The sequence below is a fragment of the Pelophylax lessonae genome, assembly GCF_965119305.1.
Source record: "Pelophylax lessonae genome assembly, chromosome: 5".
NCBI lineage: Eukaryota > Metazoa > Chordata > Amphibia > Anura > Ranidae > Pelophylax > Pelophylax lessonae.
This window is the reverse complement of record NC_138772.1, coordinates 235,623,375-235,640,601: the sequence shown is the minus strand read 5'-3', so window position 1 is coordinate 235,640,601 and position 17,227 is coordinate 235,623,375. Positions and strand designations below refer to the sequence as shown.

The window sequence follows — 17,227 nt, the reverse complement described above, 5'->3', positions numbered from 1 at the left end:
AGACCACTGTTCCTGATCTTTGCTGACAGTATTAGGACAGGAGATGTACCAGGGGATTGGAGGAAGGCTAACGTGATTCCGATATTCAAAAAGGGCCAGAGACATATCCCGGGAAATTATAGGCCTGTCAGTCTGACATCAATAATATGTAAACTTTTGGAGGGGATGATAAGGGACTATATCGTAGAGTATGCTAAAGACAACAACATCATCAGTAGTAACCAGCACGGGTTTACAAATGGGCGATCTTGTCAAACCAATCTCTTAGCATTCTACGAGGAAGTGAGCTGTGAGCTAGATAGGGGGAGACCAGTGGATGTGGTGTACTTGGATTTCGCTAAGGCGTTTGATACAGTTCCCCACAAGCGCTTAATTTATAAAATAAGGTCTGCAGGTATCGACAGCAGGGTTTGCTCTTGGATACGGAATTGGCTAAAAGGCCGTGTCCAAAGGGTAGTAATAAACAGCGCATACTCAGACTGGTCTGAGGTAGTAAGTGGGGTGCCCCAGGGCTCAGTCCTGGGACCAACCTTGTTCAATTTATTCATAAACAGCATTGAGGAAGGGATCAGTAGTTCGTTATCAGTTTTTGCAGATGACACAAAATTGGCCAGGGCAATAACTGCACAGCATGAAGCAGATATCCTACAGAATGACCTGGACAAAATTACGGAGTGGGCAACGACATGGCAAATGAGGTTTAATGTGGAGAAGTGTAAGGTTTTGCACTTGGGGACCAAAAACATAAAAGCACAATACACGTTAGGAGGGGAACCCTTGGGGGAATCAAAAATGGAGAAAGATCTGGGAGTCTTAGTTGATGATAGATTAGGCAACAGCATGCAATGCCAAGCGGCAGCTTCCAAAGCCAACAGAATATTAGCATGCATAAAGAAAGGGATGTATTCCAGAGATAGGACTATAATCCTTCCACTTTATAAAACTCTGGTCCGACCGCATCTGGAGTATTCTGTCCAGTTCTGGTCGCCAGTCCTCAGGAGGGATGTGTTGGAGCTGGAGAAAGTCCAGAGAAGGGCAACTAAACTGATTAGGGGGTTGGAGGACCTTACCTATGAAGAGCGGCTGCAATCGCTCGATTTATTTTCCCTGGAGAAAAGACGTCTGAGAGGGGACATGATAGCAATTTATAAATATCTTAATGGGGATCTCAGCTTAGAAGAAAAGCTGTTCATTCGAAGGAATTGCATGAGGACTCGAGGACATACAATGCGATTAGAGGAGAAGCGTTTTAACCTCAGGCAACGTGGGGGGTTCTTTACTGTTAGGGCTACAAGATTGTGGAATTGTCTACCACAAGAGGTGGTTTCTGCGGGTAGTATGGTGACTTTCAAAAGACTCTTAGACTTACATCTCAAGGATCAGGAGATTGAGGGCTATGTTAGATGATTACAGTCACACACACCTACACAGGTTGAACTGGATGGACTATTGTCTTTATTCAACCTCACCTACTATGTAACTATGTAACTGCAGAGATCTACAGCTGAGGTGGGAGACCCTGTACATAGGACAACAATCAGTCGTATACTGCACAAATCTGGCCTTTATGGAAGAGTGGCAAGAAGAAAGCCATTTCTTAAAGATATCCATAAAAAGTGTTGTTTAACCACTTTACCACCGGAGGATTTTGCTGTCTTCCGTCCAGGCCACTTTTTGCGATTCGGCGCTGTGCGACTTCAACTGACAATTGCGCGGTCGTGCGACGCCGTACCCAAACGAAATTTACGTCCTTTTTTTCCCACAAACAGAGCTTTCTTTTGGTGGTATTTGATCACCTGTGCGATTTTTACTTTTTGCGCTATAAACAAAAAAAGAGCGTTTATTTTGAAAAAATAACAATATTTTTAACATTTTTTTATATGAAATTCCCCCCAAAAAAGATGTAAAAACCAATTTTTTAAAAAATTTTTGGCCAATTTGTTTTCTGCTACCTATGTTTGGTAAAAAAAATCACAATAAGCGTATTTTGATTGGTTTGCGCAAAAGTTATTGCGTTTACTAACAAAGGGAAAGATTTCTGTCATTTTTGGTGTTTTTTTTTTTAACGCGTAATGGCGGCGATCTGCGATTTTTTTTGTGGGACTGCGACATTGCGGCGGACAGATCGGACCCTTGACTGACATTTTTGACACTTTTGGGGTTACCAGTGACATTACTGCAGTAATCAGTGCTATATATATGCACTGTTACTGTAAAAATGACACTGGCAGGGAAGGGGTTAATTTTATTTGAGAGGGAGGGGTTAATGTATGCCTGGTGCTTACTGACGTGTAGGGGGGGAGGTGACTGTGTGAGTCATGGACAGATCGGATGTCCAGCTATGCTGAACAGTCCGATCTGTCACTCCCTGTCACTATGGAGATCCGCCCGCTGTGTTTACACACAGCGGGCGGATCTCCACACTAGATCCCCGGCGATCGGGGCAGAGCAGCGGCGATCGCCGCTGCTCCTCCCCTGGCCCGACTCCCGCTGTGAATGAAAACAGCGGGAGCGAGCCTCCGGCGGCGCGCAAGCGCCGCCCAGAAGGGGGAGTGTCTGACGACGTTAATACTACGTCGTCAGACGATAACGAACCACTTTGCCGCAGTACTATTACCGTACTCGGTCGGCAAGTGGTTAAAGTTTGCCACAAGCCACCTGGGAGACACACCAAACATGTGGAAGAAGGTGCTCTGGTCAGATGAAACCAAAATCAAACTTTTTGGCAACAATGCAAAACGTTATGTTTGGCGTAAAAGCAACACAGCTCATCACCCTAAACACACCATCACCACTGTCAAACATGGTGGTGGCAGCATCATGGTTTGGGCCAGCTTTTCTTCAGCAGGGACAGGGAAGATGGTTACAATTGATGGGAAGATGGATGGAGCCAAATACAGGACCATTCTGGAAGAAAACCTGATGGAGTCTGCAAAAGACCTGAGACTGGGACGGAGATTTGTCTTCCAACAAGACAATGATCCAAAACATAAAACAAAATCTACAATGGAATGGTTCACAAATAAACATATCCAGGTGTTAGAATGGCCAAGTCAAAGTCCAGACCTGAATCTTATCGAGAATCTGTGGAAAGAACTGAAAACTGCTGTTCACAAACGCTCTCCATCCAACCTCACTGAGCTCGAGCTGTTTTGCAAGGAGGAATGGGCAAAAATTTCAGTCTCTCAATGTGCAAAACTGATAGAGACATACCCCAAGTGACTTACAGCTGTAATGGCAGCAAAAGGTGGCACTACAAAGTATTAACTTAAGGGGGCTGAATCATTTTGCACGCCCAATTTTTCAGTTTTTTATTTGTTAAAGTTTGAAATATCCAATAAATTTCATTCCACTTCATGATTGTGTCCCACTTTTTGTTGATTCTTCAAAAAAAATTATAGTTTTTTGGCTTTGTTTGAAGCCTGAAATGTGGCAAAAGGTCGGAAAGTTCAAGGGGGCCGAATACTTTCGTAAGGCACTGTATGTGTGTGTGATATATATAATGTGTATATGTGTGTGTATGTTTATGTATATACACAGATCAAAATAAATAAAAGAGTATAGCATCAAGTCAATTCAACTCCTGGAATATTGATCTAGTCATTTAAGTAGCAGAGGGGGTGATTGAGTTTCAGCTGCTTTGGTGTTATTGGAATTAATAGGAGGTGCACTAGGTGTGCAACAATGAAGCATCCTCCACAACAGGAATAGTTTAAGTGGAGGCCACTGACAATTTTTTCCCTGCTCATCTTTTTTGACCGTTTTTCACTAGGTTTACATTTGCTAGGGTTAGCGACACTACTGGTAACATAAGGCGATACCTGCTACCTATAGAGGTTGCACAGTCCGTCCAATTCCTCCAGGATGGCACATCAATATGTGCCATTGCCATAAGGTTTGCTGTGTCTCCCAACACAGTCTGAAGAGCATGGAGGAGATTCCAGGAGACAGGCAGTTACTCTAGGAGCGCTAGGCAGGGCTGTAGAAGGTCCTCAACCCATCAACAGGACAGGTATTGGCTCCTTTGTGCACAGAGGAACACTATGAGCAGTGCCAGAGCCCTACAAAATGTCCTCAAGCAGGCCATGGTATGAATGTCTATGACCAATCAAAAACTGGTTTCATGAGGGTGGCCTCAGGGCCCAACGTCCTCTAGTCGATCCCGTGCTCCCTGCCTGGCACTGTGGAACTCTATTGGCATTTGCCATTGAACACCAGAATTAGCAGGGCCACCACTGGCGCCCTGTGCTTTCCACAGATGAGAGTGGGTTCCTGCTGCATAATATTTTCACTTTGATTTACGGGGTGTCTTTGAATTCAGCCCTCTGTTGGTTGATTTTCATTTCCATTAAACTATGTGGCATCCTTTTAATCCTAACACATTATCCAGTCCATATCAGTATAGATATCCAGCATGATATTTTTCTGCATTGAGATCTGATGTGTTTGCAAGTGTTCATTTTTTTCCCCCCTACTTTTACAAATTTTTTGTCCCTAAAGTTGTTGTTTTGATTGCAGAAAAAGTGGACAGTCTTAAGGATTTGAGCAACTTTGACATGGACCAAATTGCAATGGCTGGACAGCTGGGTCAGAGCATCTTTAAAACTGCTGCTCTTGTGGAATGTTCTTGGTTTGCAGTGGTCAGGACCGGCAAAAGTGGTCCAAGGAAGGAAAATTGGCAAACCAATGACAGGGTCATGGGCAGCCAAAGCTCATTGATGCACTTGTGGTAGCAAAGGCTAGCCTGTCTAGTCCTATTGAGTAGAAGAACTTCTGTAGTTTAATTTGCTGATCAAGTTAATACAGCTTCCGATAGAAAGGTGTCAGAACACGAAGTGCATTGTAGTTTGTTGCGTATAGGGGCTGCGTAATCCAATATCAGTCTGGGATGCCTGTGCTAACCCGTGTCCACAGCCAAAAGCACCTAGAGTGGCCACATGAGCATCAAAACTGGACCACTGGGGTAATGAAAGAAGGTGGCCTGATCTGATTAAATTTAGGAATGGTTTGAGGAACACAACAAGTTTGAAGTGTTGCCTTGACCTCCCAAGTTCTCCAGATCTCAATCCAATCTAGCATTTGTGGGATGTGATGGAAAAACATGTCTGATCCATGGAGGCCCTACTTTGAAAACTTACAGCATTAAGGAAGCTGCTACTGATAGCTTGGTGCCAAATACCACAACATCCCTTTTGAGAGTTTTGGCCACAGGTGTCAAACACAAGGCCCACGGGCCGAATGTGGTCCCCCGGGCCATTTCCTGTGGGCACCTCTCCTGCAGCTGCGAAACTCCCCGGGCTCTGCGCCCACCTTGTCTCTGTAGTTGGCAGCAGAGAGGACCAAACTCCTTTGCCAGATCCTTTACTCCTTTGCGCAGCTGCAGCAGAGAGGAGGGCAGAACTCCTCCTACAGATCCTGCACCTCTCAGTGCAGCCTTAACACCACCTTGCCTCTGCCTCCCCTGGTCTCAGCATTCAGCATACTCTGAAAGCTGACTCCAGCCCTCCTCTGGGTCTCCTCCGGACCCTGCTCTTCTTCCCAGATCCACCCGCATGTTCCTGGCAGCAGCAAGGTAAGAGGGTGCATTGAGATGTAAGGAAGGGTGGGTGACTTTTGACTTCTGATGGGGGGGGGGCTCTTGACAGCTCATGACATCTCATGACATCTAATATTACAGATATAAGCGGCCTTTTGATGATAACCATAATGCAGATGCGGCCCGCGATGAAATGGAGTTTGACACCCCTGGTTTAGGCCTTTGGCGGTTATAGTGGGTGGTCATAATGTTATGCCTGTTAACCACTAAGGTTTTACGCTCTTAATGACCAGGCCATTTTTTACGATTCATCACTGCATTACTTAACTGACAATTGCACGGTCGTGTGACGCTGTACCTAAAAATAAAAATGTATGTCATTTTTTTTTTCAACAAATAGAGCTTTCTTTTGGTGGTATTTGATCACCTCTGCAATTGTTATTTTATGTGCTATAAACAAAAAGAGAGACAGTTTTGAAAAAATAAATAAATATATATAATATATATATATATATATATATATATATATATATATATATATATATATATATAATTTTACCTTCTGCTATATAACATTCCCATTAAAAAAAAAAAAAAAAATCTAAAAATCAAATTTCTCTTTCATTTGACGGACACCGCTTCATATCTTGATTGACCGATGGGTTATGCTGCTCTCCTTAGGAGTAGGTCACTAGGCCGAAAATGGTTAAAAAAGCTTGACATTGCCTATAGGGCAGTCCCAGGAGGTATACTACCACTTCCTGCTATAGGATCTGTTTTTTTCTGCCTAGTGAGGAGTAAGGACCTAGCTCCTTGCTGGGATCTTTGGTCCTAGCATTTTTTCCTTATGTTTTTTTCTAATACAATCAAGTCTGTTCCTGTGAGAACTCCAATCAACTGCCGGACTGGGTGACTCACTGGATATCCTAGATCCTTACGGCTCCCCTGTCTGACCAGACCGCAGCTCCACGCTAGGTTGGCCGTGACAAAGCCCCACAGGATGGGGGCTGGCCTGCGAGTGAAACACCTTGCCAAGACACACACAACCTGGTCACGGCCTGAGTCGCAGCGTACCTCTTGCCCGCAGCACCCTCTGTTCGAAGTGGTGTCTGCCTGGATCCAAAGGTATGGTGACTAGTGTCCCCCCTCTCACTTGGGCAAATTTGGGGTGTACGCGGGCCCCTCCCCTAGGTCTGTAGGCCCCCCCATAGGTCCTTCCTACCCATTCTGGGATGAGCGAGAAGTGTTACTGTTTTACACTGTTAAATTTTTCTCTCTGTGGTGTGGGTGAGCTGTGGCTGGAGGGGGTGAGGGGGGGTTGGGGGGCGCGCTTATGGCGGTTCAATTTGCTTTTTTATGTGGCATTTGTCCTGTGGGGGGGTCCTCCTTGCTGCTGACATTACCTCAGGGGTCCCTGTGGGTCCCGGGAATCTCAAGCCTCTCCGCATGGCACCACTATTTTCCAGTGGACGCATGCATGGGTTCGGGCGGCCATGTTTTTGGTGGCTTCTATACTGTAAAGAGGCAGACATTTTCTTGAAGCCAGAACGGAGCTGTGCTCGGTGGGTGGCCTCTAGTGACAGCTCAGCCATTTCCTCTTCCCTTTTGATCGGCGCGCAGCAGACTGCTGGCGCTTCTATCTCCCTCTAAGTCGGTGGTGAGTTCTTGGGGTGGTATGTCTCCCTTTTTCTGCTATTACAACGCTGCTGGGACAAGTAGTGCCACCAGTCTGCATCCATGCACTTCGAGTGCTCTGACAGTGAGGATGATTCCTCACTACATCTGCACATGAAAAGGCGCTTGTGGAGGCACTGATTGTACAAGTGCGGCAAACTTGAATGCTGCGTCTGCCTTGCCGGTGCAATTTGGCACCCACAGACCATCCAAAGTGACTAAGGTGTTCCCTTTCTTGCCTAAATTGACGAAATTGTTGCTAGTCAGTGAACAAGGGAATTTGGTAATACAGTATTTGATTCTAGACAAACTGTGAAGAATGTGTTTCAGAACAAAAAAACGTTGTGCTTCGTCTTTTACATTTTTATGTGATTTGAAATGAACAGAAAATTACCTTTTTTCAGAAATTTCTCTTTTTTCCCCCCTCCTTTCTAGAAAAATAAAGTTTATCACTTAAAGTACTCCCTGTGTTTAAAAAACAATATCAAAATTGACTGTGTTGACTGCAAAAAAACAAAAAAAGCAGCAGTTGTAAGACAATCTATCAATAGTCCCAAACCTGAGAAAATGTCCTGGGACTTCAAGAGGATTTCCAATAGGTTAAAGGTGCTGGGACTCAAGTAGTTTTTTTTTATTTTCTTTTGTAGATAATCTGTTATGTTTTTTTTTTGTTGTTGCAGAAAACTCACCAAAGTGCCCTGCAAGTGCAGCAGAAAGCAGAGGCTTTGTTACAAGCCAACCATTATGATATGGATATGATCAGGGATTGTGCTGAAAAAGTAGCCTCTCATTGGCAACAGTTAATGTTGAAAATGGAAGACAGACTGAAACTTGTAAATGCCTCTGTGGCCTTCTATAAAACCTCTGAGCAGGTATCTAAATGTGTGTTGAATTTTACATTGCATGCCTCAGTTATACAGCTGTATTACTTAAACACTTAAAAGCATGCTTAAAACAGAAAAAATCTTGTTACTTTATTCATTTTTTATTTTTTAAGCAAATACAAGTAATACCTGTTATGGCATTCTTGTAATTTCCTGTGAGCTGAAAAGGTGGCAAAAGCTATCTCGTCTTTTTTTTTTGTAAATGAGCATACCCACAAAGGAACAGAAATTGTCTTATTTGTAAGATTACCAGGTGAAAATAAAGAAAATTACATATAAGGTGGTAAGTGGCTATATATTACATTTTTGTTTGTAGGTTTAAATACACTTTATTACCAGATTCCTAAAGTTGCTTATGTGTTAACCAGACATTACATTAATAAGCAATATTGGCTGGCCAAATATATTAGGGATTTGGATTGGTTACTGAGAAACAAGGTTATCCTTCTCTTAGACTTTTCATAACCCCACCAAGCATGCCATTACCTAGTGCATATAATGGAAAACAATTACAGAGCTGATAATGCTATTCCTGTATTTTTCAGGAAACTATGACACACAGTATTAAAATCTCCTTATACAGTGAGACACCCACATGATTGGGTCAGCATACATTATTTTGTGGAAATTTAATTACATTATAATAGGAATTAGTCAAATTGAAAACCTTTATTAGATAAGGTAAGGTAAAATACAAAAGTGCTTTTATTTTTTTGGGTTTTATATAAGCCTGGAAAGCAAGTTCCGGGTGCTCTGAAGAACTCCTATAGACTGTCTGTGTAAGCTGTCTGCCCGTACATCGTATGGGCGGACAGTTTCACAAAGACAGGAAGAAACAATGAATTACTAGAGCTGAATAGCGCCCTGGTAGTTCATTGAGAAGTACAAGCCGACAGCTGCATAGGATGTTGGTACTTGTAGTTTATTCACTCACAGAATGCTTTTTTCAAAAAAAAGATCCCCAGCTTGCTGTCAAAGGGAGTGCAGGGAGCAGCTGCAGGATCAAGACCATGTTGCATGTTCCACCCTAAAAATAAGTGGAACATGTAAGATGTTCCCAAAGGTGAATTTATCCTTTAAATCACTTTGTGCTATGGGTGACTATTATCTCTTGCTTGTGCTTCTTTTTTGCCACTGTGCAATTTGTATTGATACGACTACTTGTAGTTTCCCATCAGAAGCACAAACGTCCACTGTTGTCACTTAATGGATGCCAGTCCTGAGCAATGATGAACAGCCATCACTGGGGCAAATGCATGGAAGTAGCTAAAAGAGGCTGGGCAAGATCAGGAGTACGGAAATGAAAAGAAAATGGTTAAAGTGTATCTAAACTCAAAAATGTAATACATGGCAGCCTATGACTCCTTAGATGAAGCAGCTTAATTTATTGTTGAGGATTGGACATGCTTCTCTTGGGAACAAGTGCCAGTCAAGTTCCACCTGTGTGCTTAAGAGATGTTGGCATAGTTTTGACTGGTAACCAAACATTATTATTAATATTCTTTCTTTTTTCTAATATAAGGTATGTAGTGTTCTAGAAAGCCTCGAGCAGGAGTACAAGAGAGAAGAAGATTGGTGTGGCGGTGCTGACAAACTTGGACCAAATTCTGAAACTGACCATGTCACTCCTATGATTAGCAAACACCTTGAACAAAAAGAGGCCTTTCTAAAGGTACAATCTGTTTGTTGCATTGTTAACATAGTTGAAAGTTTTTCCCTGGGAGTACTTAGGTTTTTGTACTGAAGTACTATCTTAGTGTGTGAAATTTTAAAAAGTTGTCAAAGGATGTCTATAAAACTGTATATTTTAAATAGATTATTTTAAGTCTAGGTTCACGCTAGCGATTGCATAACCCTGCAACTTCATGCATGTTTTGTAGCGCATTTAGGCACATTTTTCATGCATTTTTATTTTTGCCAATGACTTGCAATAACTGCTTTGACATCATTGTTTCTAGAAGGAATAGACTGGACTTTAAGCAAAAAAAGCACAAAAAAATGTACATGTACATGTGTTTTTAATGTGTTACCATCGAAGCGTATAGGATTAAAAACACACTGGGGTTGAGTTAGTAAAAAAGGAGAGAGCAAACTCTGGTGCAGCTGTGCATGGTAACCAAGTAGCTTCTAACTTCAGTTTGTTGAATTAAGCTTTGACAAAAGAAACTGGAAGCTATTCAGAGCTGAACCAGATTTTGCACACTGCCGTTTTTAGTAAACCAACCTTACTATGTAACTAGGGTTGCCACCTTATCCCTTTAAAACCGAACACAATAATTACACAGGTTCTGTGGCTGATTTAAGGTGGTAATTAAACTCAGTGCCTTATCTGCATTAAATTATTGTCAGAAGACTCAGAACCTACAGTATCTCACAAAAGTGAGTATACCCCTCTCATTTTTGTAAATATTTTAACCATTTGCCGACCAGTCACGTTGACTGTACTGCGACAAAGTGGCTTGTTATCGTCTGGCGACGTAGACTTGCGTCACCATACATTCCCCTCTCTCATTCAGTTACAGCAGGAGTCGGGCCAGGGGAGGAGCTGTGGTGATCACCGCTGCTCTTCCCCGATCGTCGGGGATCTTGTGTGGAAATCCGCCAGCTTGTGTTAACAAAGCGGGCGGATCTCCTAAGTGACAGGCAGGGTCAGATTGCAGGGTTCAGCATAGCTCAAGAAGTCTTTGTTGACTCCGTTCTAGGGCTGGGAGTTTGGGACTTATTTTCAGTTTGGAGCAGGCCAAGGTGTTCCCCCTGTTGGACCAACTCTGGAAGCTCTGGTTAGCAGTCCAGCTGCTCTTGGCCTGCAAGCAGACTTCCTGTGTTTTTTGCATACAGGTTTTCAGGCCTGATGGTGACACTTTCAAAGCTGTTTCGTACGTCCAGTTCTATAAGAGAATGCTGCAGGAAGAAAATTCTAACCAAAGGGGATTGTGTCTTCCGCTTGCCTGGACAATCAGATTCTCCTGGAGAGGTCAACAAGGGCCTCTTTTCTCTGAGGGCTGCAGTCTGTCTCTACGGACCGGAAAGCCCTTCCTTTCCTTTCATCGCAGTTATGGTCATAACAGATGCCAGCCTGTCCTGGAGCTTTAAGCGATCTGGTAATCCCTCCCACATGAACGGATTGTCTAGCGGATCTGCTGATCAGGATCCCTTCATACACCGCCGCTGTAATGACTTCTGTCACTCATCAAGAAGGTACGGGGAGTGCTGCAGCGGTGCTGGAGACATTGCACATCCTACGATGGGCAGAAAGGTTTGTTCCAGATCCGTCTGACGCACATTCGAGATGCCTCTAACTGGCAAGCAGCTTAACTCAGCTGTAAGTGGCTGTATCAAGGAGAGTGGTCTCTGCTCCCAGGGGATGCTGGTCATGGATCTTGTGGCGTCCCGCCTCTACTAGTAGGTTCCAGGGTTCTTGGCTAATTCGCTGGATCCTCTGGGGGCGCGATGGATGTGCCGGTAGGGCGGGGTTCAGTGCAATCTTAACTAAGCACTTCCACTTCTTCGGCTGTTTCTTCAGCTTCTGCGCGGAATTGAAGACCTAGAATTACCGCCCTTTCTGGTGGCTCCAGACTGGCTTTGCTGTCCATGGTGCGCCCCCGTGGTGCGGGTGTTGACTGACATTTCCAGGCGTTTGTCTTTTTAGGAGGACCTCCTGTTCTGAGGGCTAGTGTTCTATGCCTGCCTTACCGTTGCTGGCTTTGTCAACATGTTTCTTGAAAGCCAGGTTCTGCCGGACAGGGGGGGGGGGGGGCATTCTGCTTGGTTATTCTGACTAAGACACGTGAGCCTACCTCCCACAACATTATAATTCGCACCTAGACAGCTTGTATTGTTTGGTACGAAGCTGGGGCTCTGTCCCTGCTCCTCCTCCGTGGATCGGGGTTGGTCTTCCTTCAACGTGGCATTGATTAACAGTTTGCTCTGAGCATGATCAAGGATCGTGTCTTTGCTTTGGCTGTTTTCTTCAGGATCCCTTGGCCACACAGTCTTTGGGTTGCATTTTTATCCAGGGGGTTTGTCATGTGGTTCCCCCGTGCGCTTCTCCCTGCCACTGTGTGACTTAGAATTGGTGAGGTCGGCTCTCAGTTGCCTCCTTTCGAGAGCGTTCGGGATATTTCTTCCTTATGCTTTCACAGACAGTTGCCTTCTAGTTGCTGTCACCTTGGACCGGCGGAGGAGTTGGCGGTTTGTTTTGTAAGCCGCCTTATCTAGTTTTCCACAAGGACAAGGGGTGCTTCGTCCATTCCCCTTCTTTCTGATGGTGGTGTAGGATTTTGACTTGTCTGAGGATATTTCCTTCCTTTTCTTTGCCAGCCATCACACTTTAAGGAGGTGGCTCTGCACTCCTTGGACATAGTTTACACGATCCGCGTGTACCTTCCTGTGATGGCTACTTTTCGGAAGTCCGATTCTCTGTTTTCAGTGACATTCCGAAGAAGGGTTGGTGGCCTCTTCTGCCTCCATTTCCCATTGCCTTAGGCTGAAAATTGTGCATACGTATGGGAACACCCCTTCCCTCTTACGGCGCATTCCACCAGGGTGGTCATGGCCTCCTGGGAGTTCTGACATCGGGCGTCTGTTTTCTTAAGTTTGCAAAGCGGCAACCTGGTCCCCTGTGCACTCTTTTATTGAGTCCTAAAGGGTTGGATGTGTTTGCATCTTTTGATGCTAATTTTGGCCACAAGGTTTTGCAAGTGGCTGTTTTAAGGCTCTCGGGCACCCTTGTGGTCGTTCAGTATTGGCATGTTGCCCTGGGTTTCTTCTCTATTGGTGTGTTCGCCCACCCCTCATTGTGGCACTGCTTGGGAACATCCCTGTTTGGTCATGGATAAAAAAGATGCAGCTGTGTTCATCAATGAACGTAAGAGAGAACTGGATTTTTTGTTACCGTAAAATCCCTTTTTTTAAATTCATTGCCGGACACCGCACCCACCCCTCTATGGAAATTCTCCTTTGAGGCTGCTTCTGACTGACTGAAAGCCTATAGCAAAGAGGGACAGGAAGTGAATGGAAATCTCTGCAATGGGATGGTGAAAAAAAAATCTGACCGGTATTCTAACCCTCTCTTACTCTATCCAAAAAAAAAAAAAATGCCTATAGTTATGCTTTAATAAATTTGCTGGCAGCTTATCACAAGGATGTACCTTCAAGGTCCTATATGCTCGAATATCAAAGCCAAAAATATTCATCAGGGCACCAACACCACCCAAATCTTATGTAGGCTTTATTCCTCCATTCAATAATCAGCCAGATATTTACAGTGGACAAGTATACTATCCCCTCACAGAGGGCAACCACGGGACATGGAACCCTTATATAAGGAGACTTAATCTTAATCTGCTTCATATTTTTTATTTTCTTTAAACTGGTTTTTATACTTGCTTTTTTTATTACTTCTGTATAATGTTAGAATGCACACGTTTTAAAAATAAGTTAAATTTTTATGGCCTTAAAAAGAAAAAAAAAAAAAAAAGAAAGAAAATTGGCCTGTAAAAAAGAAACTTTGCACAACACTTCTTTATTTTTTTTTTTAATGTTAAGGCACTTGAAACTGCTTGTATATTCCCTCAGGATTCACACATTTTTAGATACAATGCAATTTGATGAATGTTTGAACATCAACTGCAATCTAAAAGAGAAAAATATGGCTAACACATTACAAACATACACTACATCCTTGAGAAATTTAAATTTGCCAAGGTGTCACTATGGACATTCTGTTGGTGATACACACTTGTGGTAGTAAGTATCCTGGTGCTCAAGGTCCAGCACTGGTATATCTAAAAGATGGTCAAACCTTAAAAATAAATAAAATTTGTTAATGATGGGTCAAAGGAACAATGCACACTTAACAAAAGTGCAAAACCTAAAGACCACTTTCTGTTAATCTTTTCCTGCATACAATGTATAAATCAACATGCACAAGGAGCCACGCTTTTTTTTTTTGCATTGGCACTGTACCTATGAAAGGGTTAATAGGACCACATAGAATATTTTTCGCATTTACCTATTCTACTTCTCCATTGACATCCATGTATACGTAAAAAATAAAAAAATGCTTGTGTTGATGCTCACACAGCCTCATACAGTGTCTACAATTACCCTTTACTTTTTCCTTCCATCAGCAGTGGATGCACCCAGACAAGTACGTAGTCTTAGAATTGAAATAATCAGTACCATAATTAAAGCCGGCCATACACTGTTTGAATACTGGCCGAGATTAGAACCGTTAATTGGCAGGCTGAATGTATCAAGTTGATCGATCGATCAACTTGAGTACAGGCAGCCTGTTGGATTCTCTTTCGTTTGTAAGGGAAGACATCCTTAGCACTCAGAAGATTCTCTACCCTGCTACATACACCGAACAACAGAAAAGCTAGAGGAAGATGCAGGCAATAACCTCCAAGGAAATGCTACCATAGTCTTGAAAGAAAATAAAGGTTTTTCAAGGGGGGGGGGGGGGGAGGAAGAAAAAACACACTAATGAAACACATTAAAATCACATACAGAAACGCACCCAGGAAAGCTGTAATTGTGGTGTGAACAAGACCGAAGGCTTGATATTTATTTACTTGTTATAGTCTACTCTTTTATGTTGTAGAAAAACATTTGTGATTCTATTTTTTCTGTGCTAAAATAATTGTATTTTTTTTTTAAATACAAACCGATTTGGTAACTGTGAACAAATATCATGCAGCATAAAAAACTGCGACTGCTCTAAAGGTCCTCTGTCAAACAAAACTGTATTTCAGTGTGTGCAAAAGTTGATTAAGGAGAAAAGGGTTAATGTCTCCTATGTCCCCCCCACTATCTTGTTAGAGTTGTGTTACCATTTTTGTCTTGAAATTTCCTTTCTCTCTTGGTTATTGATGCCAACTTGAACTGGATTTAAGTAGAATTATATGTAATTCTAATTGAATAAAAAAAAGTATGTGTAATATTTGTTAGTAATTTGGTTGCCATGTGAATATATTATAGATGTTTATGGTAGGGTATTAACATATTTTTGATTATTTTCAATATACGGTATATACATTTTATTATAAAGCAGAGACGGCCTATAACTTATGTCTGGCTATTAATTCTGTGCCAGTTTTTTGATAATTTCCTCCTCCTGTTGACCAGACCGAAATTGAAACAAATTATTTTTCTTGAGAACACACAGAGCAACAGAAATCTAGCAGAGGTTCTAATGCTTCTCTAAAAAAGGGGCTTTTATTCCAGTTTGTGTCCCCATTTCAAAAAAATCCCCTGCATTCCCAATCTGTTAAGCACACTAAGTGGGGAGAAGCAAGCACACATGCAGGAATAATAGTTTGCATATGTTCTCACCTTTTACACTTTGTTTTCGGAGGTTTACCTTATTATATATTGAGTAAGTGAAGTAGTCAGCGCTGCCTCTCTCTTTGCAATAAATAAATATATGTGCTGGATCATATGAAAGTGCTTAGTGCTATTAAATAGTTGCGCAAAATAATCAATAATAAGTATCAACATATGGTAAATCTCTCATCAAGTGCTAGTGCTGTTATGTGATCTGATCAATATCTAATCAATAAAAAATAAGAAAAAACAATAATAAGCAATCAATATATTCCTTAATAGATGAAATTCACTGTGCATAAAAGTCCTTAAAACAGTTCTTTGTGCACAATAGTGCTTCAGTGCTGTTGTGCACTGAATCAATTAGCTATTGATAACACCCAGTAGGAGGGCGAAACGCCACGTCTAGCGAGGCAGAGAGCATCCGAGGTGTGACGTCAGTTCCGGGTACTTCCGGACGGTGGTACGCACGCTGCAACCGCAGCACTCACTAGAGAAAACTGCGATCCACTTCCTATACTTTTTGTAAGTGTAATCAGTTCTTCTTTTATTAAAACTGTTTGACATACTTCACTATGGCGGGCCTCCTGCATTCTTATTTTTTAATGAGTATTTTAAGAGAGTGAGGCATCCAGCATCCCTGTTGCTATCCGGTTTATTACCAATCCCAAGGACACTATTCCAGGCTGACCACATTCAATTATCTGAGAGTGAGACATCCAGCATCCCTGTTGATATCCAGTTTATCGCCAACCCCAAAGAGATTATTCCAGGCTGACTACATTCATTAACCTGGTGAGTGGGGTCACCTAAGGGGAGCACAGGCACCTTTTGATACAGCTGCATCAGAGCACTTTATGCACAACAGCACTGAAGCACTATTTGCACAATGAACTGTTTTATTTAAGGACTTTTATGCACAGTGAGCTTCATCCATTAAGGAATATATTGATTGTTTATTGTTTTTTTTTTTTTTAATTTTATATTGATTAGATATTGATCAGATCACATAACAGCACTAGCACTTGATGAGATTTACCATATGTTGATACTTATTATTGATTATTTTGCACAACTATTTAATAGCACTTTGCACTTTCATATGATCCAGCACATATATTTATTCATTGCAAAGAGAGGCAGCGCTGACTACTTCACTTACTCATGATAAAGGCACCACACCCTTTTTTTTGTTAGCAGCAACTTCATTCACGTTTAAAATCACGCTCACATTTATGTAATCCATAAGCGCTCGGGTCTTTACACATCTTATTATATATTGTTTTGTATTTTATTTTAGAGTAAAAAATGTAATCGATGCAATTTATTTTTTTAGGCTTGTACGCTGGCTCGAAGAAATGCTGATGTCTTTTTGAAATACCTACACAGGAATAGTGTAAACATGCCAGGAATGGTTTCACATGTTAAAGCTCCAGAACAGCAAGTAAAAAGTAAGTTTCCATCCACAAGTTAACCCATGCTGAAATTCTACAATATATGGTCATATAATGACCACAATAGTTTACCAGCTCAGTTCAAACAGTTTCTCACCAGCAGGCGTGCCAGATATGGGATCAAGATGTATAAGCTCTGTGACAGGACAATAGGCTTTACATGTAGTTTCTGGGTTTACGAGGGAAAATATAGCAATGTGGAGCCCCCCAACTGTCCAGACTACATGGGGAGCAGTGGAAAAATTGTTTGGGACTTGGTGTCACCCTTATTCTGAGATAATTTATACATGGACAACTACAAGCGTGCCACTTTTTAGTCCCCTTTTTGATTTTGTAATTGGCACATGTGG

The 17,227-nt window shown here is 42.3% G+C and overlaps 1 protein-coding gene across 3 annotated transcripts in view; it reads left to right on the top strand.

Annotated features, from left to right (window-relative positions):
* The window catches only part of TRIO (trio Rho guanine nucleotide exchange factor), an 855,771-nt gene that overhangs the window by 248,002 nt on the left and 590,542 nt on the right, over nt 1-17,227 (top strand). For all 3 annotated transcript variants that reach the window (XM_082259530.1, XM_082259529.1, XM_082259531.1), the window contains exons 17-19: nt 7,891-8,082; nt 9,617-9,766; nt 16,760-16,874. In XM_082259530.1, the coding sequence (XP_082115656.1) occupies nt 7,891-8,082; nt 9,617-9,766; nt 16,760-16,874 (457 nt within the window). The remainder of the gene's footprint in view (nt 1-7,890; nt 8,083-9,616; nt 9,767-16,759; nt 16,875-17,227) is intronic.